The following is an 18824-nucleotide window of genomic DNA, read 5'->3' as shown; positions in this document are numbered from 1 at the left end:
CCTTAGAGTATATGGTCAATATAAAAGCAATTATATTACTTTATAAGATTGTAAAAGATTTAATTGATTGAATAGATCTATTCTATCTATTCGATTAGAAGTGAAAAAGATTCCAACATCCTTTATTGTTCTACCACATCACCCGACAACAGGACACTACTAGGAATGAATTTTCTTCAAGATGCCGGATTAGTGCTATATACAGCTGGCGGAACGTGGTTCTTTAGGGATCAGCCAAATAGGAAATTCAGTTAGTTTTCTGAAGAAGATGGGAAGAAAATACACCCACCGCAAGATTCGCTCATTAAGTTTGAAGTAATCATATCTCATTCAAATTAATTTGAAGATTAATTGATAAGAGTAGTTTTTCCTCCAGGATTTCGTGCCATTCGTAGCATCAGTTAAAGTAACCTTACTTACCTGATACTTTGATGCGTATAATTTCTTGTTTTAGTGGAGTGAGTGGAGTGAGGAATTAATATGAAGTCGAGTGGTAGACGTTGTGAAGTGAAGGTTGCGCAGCGAGGTGCGCAAAGAGTGAGTGAGTGAACACGTGGTGAAACACGTGGTAGCAAAGAGTGAGAGAGTGAACACGTGGTAATTGAGTCGTTAAGTGAATGTTGTGTTCCGTTACGGCTCAAGAAGTTTTTGAGTACTTTTCAGTACTTTAGTCATTAGTGATAAAAAAAATAATAAAAAATGGAGAATAAGGTGACCAGACCAATCACAAATGAGGATATTCTGGGATTTATGGCTGAAATACGGGAGTTGAGGGAGACAGAAGCTGCCCTCAGCCGCAGAAATACGGAACTTGAAACATTGCTCACGCAATGTTCAAACATAGGCTACGCCCCCTCAGGAACAACTTGGACCAATGAGGAGGCGACAACCGAGATGGAAGTCGACCATCAGATTCAGGGGAAAAACAAAGCGGATGAAATAGTCTCAAACGACGAGGATGACGAGGAATTCCAACTCGTCAGTAGAAAAAAGAAGAGAAGGACTGAGGCGCCGGTATCACCCAAACCGGATGCTGCGGATGAGAGAAAACCGAGAGTTCCACCTATTATCTTGCGGAACAAGGAAAATTGGTCGCAGAAAGAGTGCGGAATAAATATTCTGAGAAGTCAGAATATAAGCATAGGCCACGCCCTCTCAGGAACAACTTCGACCAATAAGGAGGCGACAACCGAGATGGAAGTCGACCATCAGATTCAGGGGAAAAACAAAGCGGATGAAATAGTCTCAAACGACGAGGATGACGAGGAATTCCAACTCGTCAGTAGAAAAAAGAAAAGAAGGACTGAGGCGCCGGTATCACCCAAACCGGATGCTGCGGATGAGAGAAAACCGAGAGTTCCACCTATTATCTTGCGGACCAAGGAAAATTGGTCGCAGATAATACGGTTCCTGAAAGAGTGCGGAATAAATATTCTGAGGAGTCAGAATATTAAAGATGGGGTTAGACTACAACCCGCTGGAGCTGACGATTATCGGAGAATTACGAAAATCTTCGACCAGAAAGATTTCCCGTATCACTCTTTCTTCCTTCCTGAGGAGAAAGTTCTAAAAGTGGTATTGAGGGGAATACCTGAAACGGTTGAGATGACAACCGTCGAAGAGGACTTAAAGAAACAAGGCTTCCACCCAACGGGAGCCTTTAGGATGAAAAGCGACAAAGAAAGAAAGCCAACCCCCCTGGTTCTAGTCCACTTGCCGCGAGATCAAAGTCGTATTTACGACATAAGAACTGCCGCTGATGTCTGCGTTAAGGTGGAAACACTACGCAGAAAACCCGGTCCGGGCCGCGTAAAGGCAAAAGCCTGTATAGTACAGAGCGCGAGGTTCGCGCGACGCTCTGTATCACTCGTGGTTTTGTTTATGAATATGCTGCGTTGCGTGTGACAAATCGCAGTACGATACAGAGCAACTGTCGCAATTCCTCGTCCGCCTCACTTGGAATCGTAATATTGACCAGTTACTAGTTGCATATTACACGTTCACGTTGTTATAGGTTATAATTTCTATTTTCTCTTGATTCTATCGCGTGCATCATGGATGAATCAACCTTAAAAAGATTGTTCGGGCGTTTGTGCCAAAATGTAAACATTCTCAATATAACAGCTGTGGACAACAACGAAAAGTTCAGTATTTTAGTGCAGTGTAAGCTTTCAGGAGTGGGCACAGTGGATGAAAAATGTGACAATTGGGTAAAAGATTTTTCATACTCGACCAATACAAACTGGATAACGTTAAGACGTTATCCTAATGCAACTCGCTATGAATTCCGAAAGCTATACGTGTGTCAACACTCATCATTGAATAAAGTAGCTGAACGAAAACGGCAGTCGTGTGAAGTTAGGAACAAAAATTGCAAAGCACAAATAGACATTAAATTCAAAAAAATTAATAGAAACACAATAAAAAATGATGTGCTGTTAAAAGACGGAATTAACGTAGTGATAAAAATAAATTTTCAACATTCCCATAGGATAAATGTGGCACAAGCTTTTCGATACTTGCGTGTGAACAAGACAGTACAAGACATTTTTGAGTCATACTTTATTTCGGGAATGACTCCGTCAGCTGCTAGATTTTATCATGAAATGAAAATAATTGAATCTGGTTCTGAAGAAACGAAGGAAATACAGAATGTAAGTACAGCATATCTTCTTGCTAATGCTAGAGAAAATCCTACTGAGAGGCAGATAAAGTACTTGTATGATAAGTGGCGTTTCTCTCAGTACGGTAGTCGAGAAGAAAAAAGTATGATAGAAGTTCTCAAGAACAGACAGTCCTTGTTGCAGAAATCCGGCGGTACACTAGTCATCAAAGAAAATCCTTTTATCGCAGTTGTTATTACTCCAATAATGCGACGCGCATTTCTTCAAAATTTATGCACTGAAATGGTTTTCGTGGACTCCAGCGGATCTTGCGATCAGACAAATACTTGTGTCACATTTCTATTCACTTCAAACAAAACAGGGGCTGTTCCTATCGCATGCATTCTTCACACATCCCAAACTGAAGCGAATTATACTTTAGCTTTTGCGTCTGCCACTGAAGCAATCGAAGTAGAAAATAGAAAGTTCGATCCAAAAGTGTTTATGACTGATGACAGTGCATCCGAGCGCAATGCGTTATCAGCTGTATTTCCGAACTCCATATTACTTCTATGTACATTCCATCTTTGTCAAGCTTTATGGAGATGGCTCTGGCAAACTGACCATAACGTGAAAAAGGAGGACAGAAGAACAGTGATGGAAATGTTTAGGAACATACTTTACGCTCCAACATTACAAGATTCAGAAGAGAATTATGATTTCTTGATGAGTAATAATATAGTGCAAAGTAACAAAGCATTATATGATCATCTGGAGAAATTGTGGGTCCGCAGAAAAGAATGGTGTATTTCGTACAGAAATAATATAATAACAAGAGGTAACAATACTAATAATTACACTGAAGCTTCAATTAGGATTTTTAAAGATATAGTTTTGCAAAGGTGCAAGGTTTTTAACTCTTGTGCATTGGTTGATTTTATCATCAATGTGTTCGAAAACTACTATAAGCGAAAATTGTTGGAATTTGCAAATTCAAGAAGATCTAAACCCCAAATTGATTATAGAAATATGTGTTTTAGAGCAAAAGATATTAACATTATTTATCAAAGGGACAATACAATTTTCCATGTTGCATCTGAAAAAGATTCCAATTTATTTTATACAGTGAATGCTAAAATTGCTTTTTGTGATTGTCCATCAGGCACAGGTGGCAAATTCTGTAAGCACCTATGCGCAATAGAACAAAAATTTGGTATATTATTTAAAACGTCTCCAGTTCTAAGCGTTCATGACAGAATACAATTAGCCAAATTAGCTGTTGGGCATTCAGCACCAGAGGAATTTTATAAAAATATGGATTCAAACACAACTGATCTTGAAAACTTTGAAAACTCAGTTCAATCAACTAATTCTGTTCCTGCTGAAGTAGACTTAGCAACATCAATGGATTTACAAATGAACGCCGAAGAATGTGAAAGCCGATTTAAAGAAGAAATTAAAAGAATGCGCAGTGAATTTGAGCGCATAACAAGTACGCTCGAAGACAATCAAAGCCCAGAAGCTACTTTATCCATCATTAAGTTTAATGCAGTAATGAACAGCCTGAAAACCCCTTCCCAAATTTTAAACTTTTTGGAAGCTAAAAGTCGAATATGCGGGAGAAAATCTAGAAAAATTCGAGTGCAGCCAACGTCAATTTCGCGACGTAAAAACAAAGCATTGCCTCAATCTGGGAGAATTCAAGCTGGCAGGCCTTCCAAAATTGAAAAACTAAAACGGAAGCACAGCCTTGGAAGCAACATTTCGCATAACCTACCAAATGCTAAGTTACATTGAACTTAATTCTGTATTTCGTTATTTAAAATATATAATGACCCATGTATATATGACTTTTATTGTACGAATATCTACCATTCATCAGGAAGATGAAGGTAGGAATGAATAGATTTTAAAATTCACGAGACAAACCTATACTGTTCAATTGGGTATTTCGCCACAATATTCTCAATTAAACAAAAAGTAATTTTAATTCAGAATCATATGCCAAATTTATGTAAAATAATATGAAAATGCAGTGTTGCAAAATACCTAATTAAGCACGTATAAATATGAACACGACACAAAGACATATATAATTTATTGGCTCTGTATTACACTGGAATTTGTCGTCTGCCATGCAGCGTATTCATAAACAAAGCCACGAGTGATCGAGAGCGCCGCGCGGACCTCGCGCTCTGAACTGTACAGGCCTTTGCCTTTACGCGTCCGGGCCAATGCCATAGGTGTCAGAAATTCGGGCAAGCGAGTTTAGTCCTGAGAGTGACTACAACTAGTCTAGTGAGTTTCTAGAGAATTGATCCCAGTCCTCTGGTAAGTTTTCTGTTGTGATTTTCAATGTTTTTAAGTGTTTCTGTGTTGTAAACGTGTGATCTTAGACAATAGAGTAAACTAATAGTGAAGCGCTCGCAAGAGCGGGTTCTTATTAGAATCACTCTTTAAAGTTAGTGATATTGAAAGGAAGTTGCCGGAATTTTGGACAGCCCGGATCTTTCCGGAATCATTATCAATATGGAAGATCTAAAAGAAATAATCGAATCACTCCGGTCGGAGTTGATGGAAATCGCAAGGAAAATGCTGAATTGAGAGCAAAACTCACCCTCTACATGAGCTATGCCCCTCCTTCACCGACAAACACGAATGACAACCACAGCGAGGAAGACAATGGAGAATGGCGAAACGGAAATAAACGTTTCCGCAGAGAGAACCCGACAAGGCGAAGTCCCACCATCTCCACCCAAAACAGCTTCGCAATGCTCGAAGATGAGACAATGGAAGAAGACAACCCAAGTAACCGTCCGAGCCCGAGCCCAAGCCCAAGCCCCAGCGCTACATCCATCCCAGCGCAACAACACAGGCAAAGTAGGAAAATCGAATTCCCACCGATGCCTAGGAAATCAGTGCCCCTCACCGAGGCACTCAAACCCATCTTGCCCAAAGCCCCCCCCCCAAGAATTCCTCCAATCAAGGTGAGGAATTCGAATTCATTTCCGTCTATTGAAAAGATGGCCGACGAACGGCAAATTAAAATAAAATTTGCGAAGCAGACAAATCAGGGTTTGCAAATCTACCCCGAGACCGCAGACGATCACCGAAAGCTGACCTCAGATCTGAAAGAACATGATCAGGAGTATTTTTCCTACACGCTACCCGACGACAAATTACTCCGCGTTGTGATTCATGGCATTCCTGGCCATGAAACGGAAAAATCCATCAAGGAAAAACTCGAGAGCAGAGGATTCGAAGTTCTCGAAACCACCCAACTGTACAGAAGAGTGAAAGGCGAGAAACACTACTTCCCGATGATGTTGGTGAAGCTTCCACGCACCGAAGCCAGTAAAACTATTTTCAACTTGACACATCTAGGGTTCTTCAGAATCCAAGTTGAAACTCAAAGGACGAAGCAAACCTTCAAACAATGTTTTAGATGTCAAAGCTTCGGCCACACGCAATCCACATGTCATCTGAAGCCAAGATGTATGAAATGCAGTGAGGAACACTGGTCCTTCGATTGCCCGAAGCCGAAAACGACTCCTGCCGTGTGCGCAAACTGCCGCCTACCTCACCCAGCCAATTATCGGGGCTGCAAGAATTACCCCGGCAACATAAAGAAAACCAAAACCTAAGAAAGAAGATTCAACTCTAATAAAGTGGAAGAGGGAGTGTCCTATAGCTCCAAAGTGGCCCCGAAAAAGACGGAAATTAAAGAACCAAATATGACGGAGATGTTGGCTCAGGTCACATCTCTATTAACCAAGATTGCTGGCAGCCTCAATAAGTAGAAAACCGCACTCTCTAAAAGTGCTTGCATGGAACGCAAATTCCATCAAAAATAAAATTCTGGAACTAGGCGATTTTGTCCAAGAAGAAAATTTCGACGTCATTCTGTTATCTGAAACGCATTTAAAACCAGCTGACTGTCAGTCCCAAACTACCGCTGTTACCGAAGTGACAGACTCATCGGAAGAAACGGCGGCGTTGCTGCACTAGTTAAAACAAATATTGAACACGAAAGAATACAAAACTGTAACACGGAAAATCTGGAACACGCTGCGGTGATTATCACGATCATCGCAGCTTACAACTCCCCGAATAAACCTCTCCTTCCGTCGGACCTGGACCAAGTTTTCCCCTCGACCAACAGGATCGTGCTTGGTGGTGATCTGAATGCGAAACACGCCATATGGAACTCGAGAACCACGACGACAAGAGGAAGGATACTCGCCTCTCATTCCACGGCCAACAACTATTCTGTTGTTGGTCCTGAAACACCGACTCACTATGGCAGAAGGAGACCCGACGTCCTAGATGTATTCATACTCAATAATATTGAGTATTCATCAGAAATCCACACGAAGACAGCCCTCAGTTCAGATCACCACCCAATTATATTAAAATTGGCAGATTGGCACGACACTCCGACATTGCACACGGAGACGTTTATAAACTGGATAAGTTCAATGAATTGCTAACCAGCTCACAAGCTTCAGAAGATCTTACAAACATATCTCGAAGGCGTTCGACGAAATGTGGCACGATGGTCTAATGTACAAAATGAACCAAGCAGGCATAAATCTGAATTTAATCAAGCTCATTAAAAGTTACCTCACTTCCTGGACCTTCCAAGTGAGGATTGGCACTTGTAAGTCAGCAAAAACCCCAATTAAAGCTGGAGTACCACAAGGAGGAGTACTCTCGCTGAAGTTATACAACATTTTCTCGTCTGACATCCCAAGAATCTTTAAAGAAGATTTGAAAATTTTCACATATGCTGATGACACTGCTGTGCTTGCCCATTCAAGGAACATGAACCTTAGTGGAAGATACCTTCAGACTGCCACAGACGACATCCTGAAATGGATGGAAAAATGGAAGGTGAAAGTTAATCTAGTTAAGTCGCAAGCAATTGTTTTCAGCAGAAAAGCAGGTCTACCAATAAATCAAATAGAGATAAATGGGGAAAAGATCCCGTGGATCAACAAAATTAAATACCTCGGTGTGATCTTCGACCGCAAACTCACGTGGAAAGATCACATCGACGCAATCAGAAAGAGAGTCAGTCAGAAAAATGTACAACTTCATCCCCTATTAGCGAGAAATAGTCAGCTGAGCCTGGATAACAAACTGAGACTATACAAAGTTGTTATAATACCAACCATTCTTGCTCCACACCATGGGGTCAAGTTGAAAAGTGCCACAAAAATAAACTAGGAATATTGCAGAATAAAATTCTAAGGAAATTAACAGATGCCTCTTGGTTCATCCGAAACGCCGACATCAGACGGGACCTAAAAATGGACACGATATCGAAGCAAATAAGACTCCGAAATAGGAAACTGTTAGAAAAATTAGAGTTCCACTCAAACAAGACCCTGGAAGACGCCCTTAACTACGATCCGCAAGACTCCTCGAAAATAAAGCGCCCCAAGTTAGCGCTTATAGAAAACGAAAAGGAAAGCTAAACTCCGTCCCAATAAGCGTGTGAGACTCCAACACGCTCTCTAAAGTTTCCTTCTCCTAAAAGGAAACAACCAGGACTAAGGATAAAAGTGTTTTACACTATTCCGATACAAACGTCCATTTGTTTGTCTCAAGAGGTCTGTAGCGCTGACGGAGATGTTACTATGGTCAAATGGATGGATAACAACTTTATTGGTATAGGAGAAAAGGATATGGTGAAGAGATGGTCCCAAACTGAGAAAAAAAATTATAGAAGTTGAGAGGCCTGAAATCGTGAAGAAATACAAATCACGCTATGGGAGGGGTTGATCAACTTATGAGTTATTACAGGACTTTCATAAAATCGAAGAAGTGGACTTTGCGTATGATATTTCACGCATAAGATTTGACAGTGGTTTAAGCTTACCGCGAATACGATATCGATAACGATTTGCTCGGAATACCAAAAGCAAAACGGCTCACTCTTCTCCAGTTCCGCCGTCAACTAGCTCAGAGCTCAATTTGCCGAAATAAAATTTCATCCGCTAAAAGAAGTCTCCCAAGCAACAATCCCTTCCCTGTAATTATTCCAAGAAGGCCTGGCGAAGTGCGTCCCTCAACTGCAATAGCTCGTGATGGTATTGGTCATTTTCCTCTCATATTGAAGGGCCCGGAACGCGCTGCAAATTAGTGGGATGCAAAGGAAAATCACGCATCAAGTGTATCAAATACAAAGTGCACTTGTGTCTTACGAAAGACAAAAATTGTTTTTTTGCGTTTTCATACAAATAAATAGTAGATAAGTTCCCACAGTCCGTTTCTTATTTTGTTCTTGTTTTTTTCATTTTCTAATTTTATCAGAAGTTATTTTTGTTATGCAAAAATTGGATATGGATTTGTTCAGATTTTATATTTTTATAATAAAAATGTTATGATACTGTGAATTTTTAATCATATCAACGACCATCCTCCACACGATAAGAGTAATTGCTGGAGTATCACAGAGAACAAGCTGCAGGGAGCTGTTCGCTCAGTATAGAATAATGACCTTACCAGCAATCTACATACTTGCCTGCCTATGTTCATTGTACAAGAGTGACAAAACCGAGTCATTTCAGCATGATTATTTCACTATGAACCGAAATAAATGGATACTCCCACAACACCGTATTAAGAGAACCCAGGATAGCTTCAAATTTTTGCCGCCCCCTACAGTTCATCCGAAAAAGAGGGTAGCACAATAGCGACCCCCACGCAGCAGAACACCCAAAACAGACACGCCCCCCAGGGTTCGTCATTCAAAGATGCCGTCGTAAACATGTGTTCAATTCCCCCACCTAAGAACAAAATAGAATTTCCCCCTCTTAAGAAGAAAGCTGAGACCATCCCACAAAACAAGCCCAAAGAAAAAACAATAAGAATACCACCAATAAAGATCATGAATAAGAATTCCTTCCCAACTATAATCCAACTAGCCAACCAGAGGAACATAAAGATCAAATACGCCCAGGAAAAAACTGACGCCCTCCACATACACCCGGCAACCGAAGATGACCACAGGAATCTTACAAAAGGTTTGGACGAATACGACCAAGATTACTACACCTACACAAGGTCTGAAGACAAGGAGTTGGGAGTAGTAATCCGTGGAATCCCATCACATGAATCCACAGAGTCAATTAAAGAAAATCCAACGAGCTTGGGTTTTGAAGTAAACCAAGTCAGTCAGTTATACAGAAAAGTCGATGGCATCAAACACAACTTCCCGATGATGGCAATGCTTCAGGTGTCAAAACTTCGGACACACACAAGCAACCTGCAGAATGACCCCCAAATGCGTCAAGTGCGGTGAAGATCACTGGTCCTACGAATGTAAGAAGCCAAAAACCACCCCAGCAGTATGTGCCAACTGTAAGGAGGCACATCCATCAAACTACCGCGGTTGCAGAGAATTCCCAGCCAACAAAACCCCCAACTCGAACAAGAAACCCAACCAGGAGCAAAAACATTTCTCACAGGACAGAAATAAAAAGAGAGATAATGTTTCCTATATTCAAGCGGTGAATGGGACAAAAACAGACTCAGTCAACATCTCTCAACTAGTGGAACAGCTGAACAGCATAACGAAAATCCTAGCACAAATGACCACAGCCGTAAATAAAAACGCTAATGGACGTTGAAAAAAGGAGACAACCATCATTCCTGAGGATCCTATCTTGGAACGCCAATTCCATCATAAATAAAATAACGGAATTACAAGAATAGGTAATTGAGAAAGATTTTGACGTCATCCTACTCAATGAAACGTTTCTGAAACCAGCTGACCAACTTTTCCTCCTGAATTATAAAACATACAGAAGTGACAGACTTACAGGAAGAGGAGGAGGAACTGCCATCCTCATAAAATCCTCCATTGAGCACAAGAGGAGTGATAATTTCGATACTGATAATTTAGAGAACACAACAGTCGAAATCAAAATGGCCGATAACTCGGTAATTGTTGTCATAGCGGCCTATAATTCTCCCTGTAAAGAATTACTAGCCACAGATCTAGACAAAATTATCGCCCTCAAAAAGAAAATAATCTTGGGTGGAGACCTCAATGCCAAGAACTCAGCCTGGAACTCCAGACTGACCAATTCGAGAGGACGTATACTAGAGAAGAACGCTGATAAACATAATTACCAAGTTATCGGCCCTCTAGATCCCTCACATTACGGCTCCGGTAGACCGGACGTTCTGGACATATTTGCCAACATCAGAGAAATGATAAGTGTCGAAACAGAATCAGCTCTCAGCTCCGACCACAATCCCATCATTCTAAACCTCGATGATTGGCAAGAGAACATAGTAAACAACAGTCAATCCATCACAAACTGGTATACATATAGAGAAATTCTTCAAAAAACCGCAAGAACGCCTCCTCCTCTGAATTCAAGTCAGGAAATAGACAGGGAAGTAGAAAGGATCACTAAGGAAATCTGGGAAGCCTCAAACGCATCCAAAAGAAAAGTCAGAAATGACCGGAACCCCCATCAACTACCTGCTGAACTAAAAGCCCTCATAAAAAGAAAAAACAGGGCACTTATAAAAGCACACACCACCATGAACCCAGCAGACAAGTCGGAAGCAAACAGATTGACCAATCTAGTGAAAAAAGGAATAGCAAAACACAGAAATGATAAATGGCAATCACTTCTGGAGGAGATAAATGAAGACTGTGAGGAAGCAGGGCACAACTACAAATCGTTGTGGAAATGGAACAGGACACTTAAGAAGAAAAACAAAAAAGGAACGCCTGCCCTACATGGACCTTCTGGATTAGTATACTCAGATGAAGCAAAAGCTAACCTATTCGCAGATTGAAACGTTTCATCCTGCCCCGATATCTGTTCTGGTTGGAATTTGATGTTAAATTTTGTAACTAGGGCTATAATCATGAGGAATCGCATCAGGAAAACACAGCCATTTTGTCACGAGGATATGCAAAGTGCCGTAAAAGCAGTAATAACCGATGACATGAAAATTAGACCTGCTGCCATCCGATATAGAGTGGATCATGTGACACTAAGCCGGTAATTAATTGTTATTGACTACGATGTGGTAAAATTAATAAATCTTGAATATTTTCAGTTACGTTAAGAAACAGAGAGCCCTCGGAAAGAATCAGGAAATTATTAATTGCAAGCCACACTTTCAGACCCGCCTTGTGTTTACGAAAGATCAAGAGTCCATACTTGCTGAATATTTGAAAACCTGTGCGAAAATGTGTTACGGAAAAACTACAAGAAACACCCGTGAGCTGGCTTATGAAATGGCTACGCTTAATGGAATAAGAGTGCCAGAAAGCTGGCATAAAAATAAATCGGCTGGTTTAGATTGGATGCGAGGATTTTTTAAGAGAAATGGAACTTTGAGCATAAGACAACCAGAGAACTGCTCGTTGTCAAGAATGACATCTTTTACTAGACCAAATGTGGAGTTATTCTTCCACAACCTGGAAGAAGTTTTAAATAGATTTGGTGATCAACTCAATGGCTCTCGAATATTCAATCTGGATGAAACGGCCACTAGCACAGTTCCAAGCAAATCTGTAAAAGTCATCGCCCAGAAAGGTGCAAGGACCGTTTCCAATGCAGCATCTGCCGAACGTGGAATTTTAGTAACTACTACGTGCATTATTAGTGCATCAGGAAATTCGATTCCACCAGCCATGGTATTTCCACGTGTAAAATTTCGGGATCATATGCTAATGAATGCTGTTCCTGGTACATTGGGTTTAGCTTCACCTAGCGGATGGATGAGTGCAGATCTATTTCCAAGGGTAATGGAACATTTTATCAAGTATAGCTTATCATCTAAAGACAACCCTACAGTTCTAATCATGGATAACCACGCCAGCCATATGTCGATCGAAGCTATCGACATGGCAAAAAATAATGGGGTGACGATCATTACTTTGCCACCGCATTGTAGTAACAGACTTCAACCTTTGGACGTCACATGCTTTGCGCCTTTTAAAAAATTCTATTCAACGGCTATAGATAATTGGATGAAAAATAATCGAGGAAAAACTTTTTCGTTTTATGAAATAGCAGGTTGTGTCCGGTTTGCGCATCAGAAGGCAATGACGCCAGAAAACATCACAAAAGGATTTGAACGGTGTGGGATTTATCCCTTCAACAAAGATATTTTCTCCGAAGAAGATTTTCTTTGCTGCTCTGTTACCGATCGGCCTAACATCAATTATGATGAAGCGCAGCCTGACCATATTATGTTGAGTGATCAAAATAATAATAATGATATCAATTCTGATCAAGCAGGTCCCTCGCAACCTCAGGAAAAGATAAATAATTCTTGTGATGAAGCGGCATCAACACAAAAAGACCCAACGCTTAAAAAATTCATTACCCCTGAGCAAATAAAAGGCTATCCAAAAGCGCCGCCTAGACAGAAAAATGCAAGACCAAGAAAAAGGGGTCGAAGCATGATTCCCACTGATACTCCAGAAAAAACTCTAATCGAAAATAAAGCAAATGAAAAAAAAAAATGAAAGAACAGAAAAAACAAATCAAAACTAAAAAAGTAAAACGCAAAGTCTTCGAAGAGAACGTTGAATCTGAGCCCGATGAACCTGATTACACTTCTGATTCTTCTTCAGAGGTATCATTATTCGAGGAAGATTCACGTCAAATGGAGTTTCAAGATATTGAGGTAGTCCACACAGGGGACTATGTTTTAGTAGAGTTTCAAGATCGAAAAAAAATTTACTATGTGGGAAAGGTGACGAAAGTGGTCGATGGGGATATTGAAATATCATATTGTCGAAAAAGCAGCAAAATGCATGAAGCATTTGTTTTTCCCTTGGTAGAAGACATTGCTCAGGTCGATATTAAGGACATAAAACTAATTCTTTCCCCTCCAATTAAGCAAAATGGTACAAAGAGAGCCTGCAGTTTTCTAAGGTTTTCTATAAATTTCACGGGTTTGGACGTTCGTTGAACTCTAATAAAGGTATAACGAGTTTTTTTTTCAATTTTTTAGTTTTGAATAAATTTTTTCCAGATTTTTTGTTACCAGTTGAACAAAATGTTAATGATTCATTATTTTGCCAAGTGTTTGCTAAGTTTTGAATAAAATGTATCAAAAATTTTTCGAATTATAACTATGTTGCAACCTACCCCATAGTATTTTCAGAGATGTTTCAACCTACCCTATGTATGGGGCACATTGAAATATCAAACATGAAATGAAAAAGGTAGATTTTCAAAGATCATTTTCAATGTCAATGTCACATATTTGTAAGCATAATATCAGGCCACAAATGGTAAGAAAATGGTATGTAAAGTACAGATTTCTCTAGTCCAAAACTTTTTTTTATACTCACTAATATATTATTTTTGTTTCAACCTGCCCCACTTTCCCCTATATGATTTTGAAGGATGTTTCTTGCTTGCAGCATACTCACATAAGTGACATTTATGTTCTCTTTTATTCAAATGGACAACATCTTTATGAACTTGAAGGGTTATTCTCATGCTTGCAGCATACTCACATAAGTGACATTCATGTCCTCTTTCATTCAAATGGGCAGAATCTATATGAATTTTGAGGTTATTTTTCTGATTGGCTGCAAACTCACATAAGTGACATTTATGTTCTCTTTTATTCAAATGGACAGCATCTATATGAATTTGAAGGATTTCTTTCCTGCTTGCAGCATACTCACATAAGTGATATTTATGTTCTCTTTCATTCAAATGGACAGCATCTATTTGATTTTGAAGGGTTTCTTTCTTGCTTGCAGCATAGTCACGTAAGTGACATTTATGTTCTCTTTTATTCAAATGGACAGCATCTATATGATTTTGAAGGGTTTCTTTCCTGCTTGCAGCATACTCACATAAGTGATATTTATGTTCTCTTTTATTCAAATGGACAGCATCTATTTGATTTTGAAGGGTTTCTTTCTTGCTTGCAGCATAGTCACGTAAGTGATATTTATGTTCTCTTTTATTCAAATGGACAGCATCTATATGATTTTGAAGGATTTCTTTCTTGCTTGCAGCATACTCACATATGTGACATTTATGTTCTCTTTTATTCGAATGAACAGCATCTATATGATTTTGAAGGATTTCTTTCTTGCTTGCAGCATACTCACATAAGTGACATTTATGTTCTCTTTTATTCAAATGGACAGCATCTATGATATATGATTTTGAAGGATTTCTTTCTTGCTTGCAGCATACTCACATATGTGACATTTATGTTCTCTTTTATTCAAATGGACAGCATCTAAATGAATTTGAAGGATTTCTTTCCTGCTTGCAGCATACTCACATAAATGACATTTATGTTCTCTTTCATTCAAATGGACAGCATCTATATGAATTTGAAGGATTTCTTTCCTGCTTGCAGCATACTCACATAAGTGACATTTATGTTCTCTTTTATTCAAATGGACAGCATCTATATGATTTTGAAGAATTTCTTTCTTGCTTGCAGCATACTCACATATGTGACATTTATGTTCTCTTTTATTCAAATGGACAGCATCTATATGATTTTGAAGGATTTCTTTCTTGCTTGCAGCATACTCACATAAGTGACATTTATGTTCTCTTTTATTCAAATGGACAGCATCTATATGAATTTGAAGGATTTCTTTCCTGCTTGCACATACTCACATAAATGACATTTATGTTCTCTTTTATTCAAATGTACAGCATCTTTATGAATTTGAAGGATTTCTTTCCTGCTTGCAGCATACTCACATAAGTGACATTTATGTTCTCTTTTATTCAAATGAACAGCATCTATATGAATTTGAAGGATTTCTTTCCTGCTTGCAACATACTCACATAAATGACATTTATGTTCTCTTATATTCAAACGGATAGCATCTATATACCCTTCGTTATTGTTTTTATGGTTGAAAGCAAATTCGCCTGTTTCATATTTGAAAGACGATCTTATTTCATTCTCATAAGTGTAATGCTGATCAATGTCCATGATTTCAGTCTTCTCATCCTCAATATCCTCCCCATCAGTCGTGTACTGAAAACATCTATGTTGGAGCAGTGAAGTGGTTAAGGAAGGAATTTCACGAGAATGTTTGATGAATTTTTTGTTTCGTTTCAAGTTGTAGTTTTTTTCTTAATTATTTTATGATTGGGAATTTTTGTTATATTTATGTAGTGGGGGAAATTAACATATCACCTCAATAATAAGGATTTTTTTTTAGAGGGATGAAGTTTAGATAAGTCGATTTAACTTTTTCTTTTTTTGATATGTTGGAGAATTGCTTATGCGTTGGATTGCTTATTGCATTATTGCATAATACTTATTGAATATATGTGTTTGGGAGATGATGAACTATTGGACAGAAAACAAGGATAATAAAGGAAAAGTTATGGCAACCGATGTCATCATTTTTTCAAAGAGGGATGTATCTGTAATGATCGGGAATATTAAATTCTCGATTATTGGGTCTGGACGTCACCAACGTACAATAGGTAGACTATTGTAGTATAAAACTACCATAGAGTAAGTATATATAGAGGGGAAACTGAGGTACTAAACTCTGAAACAGTAATTTAGTTCCACCAACACCTTCCAGAGACCGCTCGCATCGCTGATTTTCTGTCTACCTCGAGAAATATTTACTTAAACTAGTTCTTTTTGAGTTGATCCGTCTAACGTGGTGTACCTTAATTTTTGATCAGAGATTTAATATGTCGCAGCTAACTTTGAAAACCAACAAATGTTGTGTTCCTAACTGTGGAGATATGTATAGTAAACGTCATCGTTTTCCGAATCCAGAGAAGGAGCCAACAATTTTTAAACTTTGGCTCGAAAAAGTTAGCAATCCATTGCTAAACTCCAGAACACCTCAACAAATCCGCAAGACTCATCTGGTTTGTGATAGGCATTTTAAGGATGAAGTGAAAGTGAATTCCCTTAAAGGAATTTGGGCAACTGCTATCCCTGAATTATTTCTTCCTGGTGAGTTAAATTTTGTTTTAATTGCTTCAGTATAAAAGTTAAACGATAAGCGATTAATTATAGTCCTCAAGGAGAAGCGCTAACCGTAGACACGTGTTTCGGACTGTCTATAAATATTATCTTTTATTTTTGAAAACTTATAGTCATTTTTCATATGTATATATAGATGTATATGATTGGCAAGAACATTATTATTTACCTATCTGCTATTTGTTAACTTTTTTATTTATATTTCACAGAATCTTCAAATCAAGGGGAAGACAGAGAAGTTGATGAAATTGAAGGAATGCAACTCCAAAGTGATGCTGAGAGGGAAGTATCAACAGAGGAGAACAGAGAAGAACAGTTGGAGAATTTTAAGCAGCCTCAGAAAACTTCAGTGATAAACAGAAAGAGGTTAATTGAAAATGAACGTGCTCTATCAAAATGTTTGATTGATCAGAGTAGAAAACTGAGAATTTCGCAAAAAAAAGTTTCCTCGTATAAAGAGCGGCTAAAAAATGCCAAGAAACTTAATTCATCAGCAAATTTCAGTAGACTGATGAATTATGTGTCTCCAACTGCGTTCAATATTATCATGTTCCAAGTGAGAAATAAAAATATTAAGCCAAGAGGTAGGCGTTTCAAGCTTGAGGACAAAATTTTGGCGTTATCACTCTTGAAGGCAAGTGGAAGAGCATATCGCTTACTTTCAAAAATTTTCATCTTGCCTTCAAGAAAAACGTTAACAAATGTTTTGAATAAAGTGCCCATGAATCCTGGAATCAACAAACACTTATTTGTTGCCTTGAATCAAACTGTAACAAAAATGTCGGAAGAAGAAAAGTTTTGTATTTTGATGTTCGATGAGATGTCCCTCACTCCCACATTGCAGTATGATTCAAGGCAGGACATCGTGAAAGGAATTCCGGATACTGGGCATTCTAGGATGCCGGACATTGCTGACCATGTCACAGTTTTCCTTCTGAAGGGACTGAGAAAACAGTGGAAGCAACCGATTGCTTACACTTTCAGTAGTGGTCCCATGAAGAGCGCTCTTCTGAAGAACACTGTGACAGAGGTTATTAGGAAATGTCAACATGTTTTATGCACTGTGTGTGACCAAGGAGGTGCAAATTCGGCTGTAATCAATGGTCTTTTGAAAGAGAGGAGAGAATATTGCCTTAAAAAAAAATTAGATGATAATTATTTTGGGTTTATTGTGAATAATGAGGAAATAATCCCTTTGTATGATGTTCCTCATTTAATCAAAGGGATTCGCAATAACCTCATTACAAAAAATTTATATTTTCGGCATGGAGGCAATCAGCGAATTGCGAAGTAGTCACACATAGAGAAGTTCTATTACCTGGATTCTTCTGAAGATGATAGAATATGCCCAAAACTGACGGACCAACATGTTATAAGAGGAAAAATAAGAAAAATGAAGGTCTCGTGTTGTACCCAGCTATTCAGCTATCAAGTTGGGTCCTTAATGAAAAGAATTGCAGGCTGGAGTAAATATATTTATAATTTTTTTTTTAGTTCAATAGTTATTTCGAATATTTTAATCAAGTTAATTATTTTAATGAAGTAGATTATTTAGATGATATCTGCACCATGGAAAACGGCGCACTTTTGGAAGTAGTTGTGAGTTCCACATTTTAAACAAATGGTATAGTAGTTTTCAATTCTGATCAAATCAATTTAGAACTATTTATTGCAATAAATTTGATGTACTTATGAATGTTTTGCTTCCTACAGATATCGAGGACAACAATAAATTGCCACCAAAAGCTGTGGACACGGCAGAGCTGATCCTTTTCATGGATAAGCTCTTCGATAGCATGAATACCAGCAAGAGGTTGGCTCCAAGCGGCAAACCATTGCAAGGGGGTGTAACAACTGGATCTCCCCACCTGGCGTTCTGGAGAAGTTCAATTCCATTTCTGCAGAATATGAAATTTTTTTGTAAAAACAAAAACTGCCTGGTCTCAGTACCTTCAATTAGAAATTTTATTTTTAGTGTTAGAGGGTTCATAAGATTAACAAAAAATCTGTTGTCAAAACATAAATTCAAGTATGTTTTGACAAGAGCATTTAATCAGGACCCTCTTGAAAATTTTTTTGGAGCAATTAGGAGCCATGGAGCTAGGCATATTTCACCAGATGCCTCTCATTTTGAAAATTCATTCGAAGCATTATTAATAAATAATTTTTTATCGTCACATTCTCCAAATTCAAATTGCGAGAATGATGAGTCTGAAGGTGCATTAA

At 38.6% G+C, this 18824-nt stretch overlaps 2 protein-coding genes across 2 annotated transcripts; both read left to right on the top strand.

Moving 5' to 3' along the window:
- Positions 1-11498: 11498 nt before the first annotated feature.
- LOC123675459 (MFS-type transporter clz9-like) lies at positions 11499-13113 on the top strand. The gene is made up of 2 exons (XM_045610819.1): positions 11499-11635; positions 11694-13113. The coding sequence occupies exons 1-2, from the start codon at positions 11499-11501 to the stop codon at positions 13111-13113; spliced, it is 1557 nt and encodes a 518-aa protein (XP_045466775.1).
- Positions 13114-14772: 1659 nt separating this feature from the next.
- On the top strand, positions 14773-18439 carry LOC123676876. Its single transcript, XM_045613138.1, has 3 exons — positions 14773-16568; positions 16808-16964; positions 18312-18439. The coding sequence occupies exons 1-3, from the start codon at positions 16298-16300 to the stop codon at positions 18328-18330; spliced, it is 447 nt and encodes a 148-aa protein (XP_045469094.1). The 5' UTR covers positions 14773-16297; the 3' UTR covers positions 18331-18439.
- The last annotated feature ends 385 nt before the right edge of the window (positions 18440-18824 follow it).

Source organism: Harmonia axyridis, chromosome 3, assembly GCF_914767665.1.
Source record: "Harmonia axyridis chromosome 3, icHarAxyr1.1, whole genome shotgun sequence".
NCBI classification, from domain to species: domain Eukaryota; kingdom Metazoa; phylum Arthropoda; class Insecta; order Coleoptera; family Coccinellidae; genus Harmonia; species Harmonia axyridis.
This window is presented reverse-complemented; position numbering and strand designations above follow the sequence as displayed.